The sequence below is a fragment of the Cryptotermes secundus genome, unplaced genomic scaffold (assembly GCF_002891405.2).
Source record: "Cryptotermes secundus unplaced genomic scaffold, Csec_1.0 scaffold2907, whole genome shotgun sequence".
NCBI classification, from domain to species: Eukaryota; Metazoa; Arthropoda; class Insecta; order Blattodea; family Kalotermitidae; genus Cryptotermes; species Cryptotermes secundus.
Window position 1 is genome coordinate 1 of NW_019728536.1, and position 5,014 is coordinate 5,014.

Sequence of the window (5,014 nt, forward strand, 5' to 3'; positions counted from 1 at the left end):
AAGTGCATAATGTTAAAACATTTTATGTGACAGTGTTTCCTGCTCATAGTGGTGCACCACTGAAGATGATTCTTTTGAATCGAAACATGGAAGGCGAATAAAGACTGAAGTGTTGTAAAACCTGTATGTCATACTGAACTGAAAGTTATCTACTTTGTGACTGATCTGTAGTTGTGCCTCAATATCCCGAACCTTTTCTTCAGTCAGCACAATCCTCTTCGATTTGTTCTTTATGTCACACACCGTACCTGTGGCCTGCCATTTTTTCACAAGCTTGGATATACACGACTTTGTGGGAACTGGCAAGTCAGGATATTTATGACGAAACTTATGAAAACATTTGCTTAAGTTTTCTTCCTTACAAAAGTTTTGACAATAAACACACACTGTTCAATAGCGAACTTCGTTTCAATATACATGTCTACTGCCTAATGACACCTCTAACACAGATTATTAATGTGATTTACTGCAGTCACAAGATCAGACCACCTGACGGCATGTGTTTGTCAGTGCTAATGACTCATTCTGCTATTGGCAGTTACAGCAGCAATCTGTGAGAAATGTTGTGCCCACTCCACACCATTGCCAGGCTTCCTTGATCATTGAATGCCACTTATATTTTCCTTGTATAACTGAATTTAGTGAGATATCTAAAGATCACCTGAAAATCAGCTATTATCATCTGGTACAGTAAAAAAAGTACGTAATCCTTAAACAAGGTAAAAGCTGAAGTCAAATTGAAAAACTTCCTCACCAACATGCCTGTTACATGCAGAAAAATCATGCAGCAGACTTCCTTCTAATCAGCATTTAATGGTACATCACAACTAAGCCTGTCTCCACACTCACACTTCATCTCACATTAAGGATTGACTACACAAGCAAAATGACAGGAAAAGGAAGCATGTCAATCTTGATGGACAACACATAGCACAGCTGTTAACAAATGAATAGCATTTCAATCAAATATTTGCTCAGTTCTAATTATTTAAAAATCTTCTTTTGAAAATGTAAAGATTAAAACTATAACATTCTCTTTTCTTTTACATGGAATTTTTTTTTACTCAGAAGAACTGTTATATCCAACTGAAGCAATAGAAAATAAGCTAGTTCTCTGTTCTAAGTTATTTCCATCATACCATGGTTCATTCTGCTTGAACCCTTTGACTGCCATGATTCTACAAGAAAATCTTACCAGATATGCGATTAGTGCTCAGAAATCTGGCCAATTTTTTACAACTTAATTATGTTTCCCTCATGGAAATGCCAAAAAATAATGGAAGTGTATTTCTTCTGCTCTAACATGACATGCAATGCAGCATGCTGTCTAATGATGAAAATCCTAACCCACTTATAAAACCTCTGAGCTCTCTGGTGAAGGAAATTGTTTAGATAATGGCGTGCAAGGTAAAGGTTATTTGTAAAAGTCTAAAGTCCCTCCAGCTGAGCTTCTCATAGTGTCAAGGACATCCCTCTCATGTTCTGCTTGCAAAGCCCTGCCATGGAACTAGTGGCTAGAAATGCAATGCTGCTTGGCTGCTTGGGGTAAATACTGTTGCACAGAAAACTCCACAGTACTTCCTCAGATAACCTTCAAATGACCATACGTAGACACCAAGAAAGTCTATTCTTTCCCCCAAACATCAGTATACTACACTTGATCCCATCTATTAACAGAAATGCTGTTCTAAATGACTGATATCAAGCCTATCTGTTTGGCTGTGGAAATGCAATTTAATCGGCTCATGGCATGAAAAGCGTTAATGTCTAAATTGTTAGTTTCCATCTCTGTTTCCTATTTTCAAACCAATAAATTCATCTGGGATATTTGAACATGGAACAGGAGTTAATATGAACAAGTGGATGACTGGGCACATTACATCATCAATACTTATCGAAGCAGGAAGGATCCTAGGGTACACAACAAAACCATTACCTTCCTGATCCTCATTCACTTTGACCTCAAGATGTGGTATGTGGAGGCTGACATGGCGCACAAATTGGTCAAGATTACAAGTGACATAATCACAATCCTGCCACTCACACTGCAGATCTAGCTGCTCATCTTTCATCTTTACTGCCTTGCGCCTGCGCTTGTTTCTGCAAGCAGATGATACAACGCTATCTGCATCATCATTCTCATCTGGGGAGTCACATTGCTCTTCGCATAATGGTGCCTGCTTCCTTTTCTGTGATGGCCTAGAACCCTCATTCTTCTTTTCTATGTGAGATGACTGATTGTCCACCCAGTCACCACAGTTTTTCAGAGCATCATCTTTTGTGAATTTCTGATTTAGAAGGAATGAACTGTTTTTGGACAATTCATCTGCTGGTGACATGTTGGACAAGCTATCCTGCTCATACTGCAGACCTGCAACAGAAGAGCCAGTTCCTATCAAAGAAATAATGCCAATTCATCATCATTCAAAGCATGACACCTGAATGGCAGAACAGAGGAGACAAGAGCAGATGTCCACTGCTAGGCAAGGCTCAGTAAACACATTCACAAGGCAATAAATATGCATGCAACAATAGAACCTGTTTCCAAGCAACAGATTGGTAAACACATAACAGAGGTATTGCTGGAAATGGTGTTTTCAGTCTGTGCAATGTGGTTATAAAGAAGAGTTCAGTGGAGAATAGTCAATAAAGTTCTGGAGCTCCAAGTGAGGAGTCAGTTGACAGTTGAGCTCTGTGAAGATAACTGAGAAGAGATGGCAACGAGATAGCTGGCAGTTGCAGCAGAGAATTGAGAGAGTTCTGAACTTGGTAGTTGGCAAAATAATTGAGAGGAAATGGTAAGAAAGGAATTAAGCTGTGCAAAGAAGACTTCACTGTGTATGCTGCAATTACAGTGAGAGTGTTACGAATCTGTTGCCAGGATACAACCAGTGATGACTAAGGACACTGGTGTATGTAACAGTGAAATGTAAAGCATGTAGATCAGCAATAGTGCTGTAACTGTCTGTAGTTCCAAGTCAGTGCATAAGGTGTCAATAAATCTAATTATCCAATTCATACCCCACATACAGTTATGCACCCTACATCGTGACAATATGTTAAAGAGGAAAGCTGGAAATAACATGGCTAATCATAGAGTGGTTACAGGACAAAACACAACATAAGAAATATTCACATATTCCTTGCATTAACTGTACATATTTAAGTGAAGAAATCTTTACTGGCAACATTCGGTTACACGATCAATGAAGATTCAGGACACACACAGTTTCACAGCATGTGCACTACCCATGTCCAACGGTTCCTGAAAAATCTGTGCAGTGAGGATGAAGCTGAATGGTGGGCCATTTCCCAATTTTCAAAAAACTTTGGTCCTTACTTTCTTAACAGAACATTCTTGGTTGTATGACTTCATATATTCTGAAATTCATGGATCTGACGTTCTCACTCAATGACTATGAGGAGTACAGTCTTCTGGGTAGTAAGATCATGTACTCTGGAGGCAAAGAGACATCTTCAAGGATAAAGAGTAAGCCAAGCATGCAACAAGCAGAAGTACACAGCAAGCTGAGCATACTGCATGTAGAAGATCCAGTCTGATACATGCTGATCCAAGCATGAAAGGAACTGTGAGCTTGCTGGTCACTTTTGGAATATTCCTGACCTGATGAAGAGAGGTATAAGAATTTGCAGTGAGTTCACAACATTCCTGAATGAGAAATTGTGTATTCAGTGAATCAGTTATTTATCCATTTTGATTATCATGTTTACCTAATCTAATTATCTTAGGCTATTTTGAGGGAGCTATATCAAGAATTAAGTTTTTGTTCACCCAATGTCTGAAACTTTAGATCAATTTAAAGTAAACCATAATATATGGTGTAAGAATTCACTGTGATACACGAACAGCTAATAAGGGATGAAATAGTTCTTCAATGTGTGCATAACCACAAACACGGAAAAGAATTTCAATTGGCTCTGATTATCAAGTTATCAGTGTTAGCTGTTCTACAACAAAAGTTTTTAATCGTTCAGTTCACTTGCGGTCGGCCCCCGTATAACACACGCATACGAGCGAATACACGGCTTTGCCCAAGAGTTAACTCACCTTTACCTTAACAACCAAATACTAATAAATTTCCATGAACAACACACTGATACCTGGTGAATCTGTTGATATGCAGGGTTCTACAGCACTTGTTTGAGGACTAAGTTCGCCTCCTTGAACTTCTGCGTCCGTTACTGCCCTACGAATGTCAGAAGCCATTACATCGACCAAGTTTTGTATGTCAGTAATATTGCCGAACACCTCTCTCGTCTTTCTGGATACACTGAGCATATTCTTCAACGGAAACTAAGTAGAATTAACACGCCTAACATTTCACAAAACTTACAATGCTACGTATTTTAGACCTTTTACACTGCACTTAACGTATGTAATTGACCCCAATCTTTACCATCAGTAATGCCAACTTACGTGTTTTCAACTTGTACAGTACATTCCGTACATACCGGTAAAAAGGCCGCGCTATAGCTCAAGCGCTTAGTCGCTGGGTCGCTGGCTTCCCACCGCGGCGGCTCGGGTTGGACTCCGGGTCTGGTCAAGTGGGATTTGTGGTGGACAAAGTGGCGCTGGGGCGGGTTTCCTCCGAGTACTTCGGTTTCCCCTGCCAATCTTCATTCCACCAAATTCTCCATCATCATAATCACACGGGGCAGGCTACAATAGGCCATCAGTGGCCGCCGTGCCGAGTGGACGCAGTTGGGCTCCACCCCCCACTAAGCAAATTAAAAACATTAATTACCGGTACATACTGTAAAAGTTGAAAGCATGTTGGTGAAGTACATAAATCACTGACTTCTCGAAATAAGGATTGCAATTCCAACGGTTAAGTAGCTCAGACTGAGGAGGTCGTCGCGCTCTAAAGAATTATGTGAAACATATTGTGACGTATGCGCTATGGTGGACATCCCCTCCCCCGCCAGCATACAGATCGGCATACAGTGAGAGTTGGATTAGAGAGTGAAAGACTGAGTTGAGTCAGTGAGAGTA

The 5,014-nt window shown here is 40.1% G+C and overlaps 1 protein-coding gene across 1 annotated transcript; it reads right to left on the reverse strand.

Moving 5' to 3' along the window:
• Positions 1-1,116: 1,116 nt before the first annotated feature.
• Positions 1,117-4,418, reverse strand: LOC111865293. The gene is made up of 2 exons (XM_023853191.2): positions 4,123-4,418; positions 1,117-2,371 (listed from the first exon to the last, which is right to left on the reverse strand). Exons 1-2 carry the CDS (start codon positions 4,298-4,300, stop codon positions 1,776-1,778), a joined length of 774 nt encoding a protein of 257 aa, XP_023708959.2. The 5' UTR covers positions 4,301-4,418; the 3' UTR covers positions 1,117-1,775.
• Between the last annotated feature and the right edge of the window lie 596 nt (positions 4,419-5,014).

Coding starts and splice junctions, on each gene's coding strand:
- LOC111865293 (XM_023853191.2), bottom strand. CDS start 4,300: ATGCTCAGTGTATCCAGAAAGACGAGAGAGGTGTTCGGCAATATTACT. Junction 2,372..4,122: donor CATATCAACAGATTCACCAG/GTATCAGTGTGT, acceptor CTTCTGTTGCAG/GTCTGCAGTATGAGCAGGAT.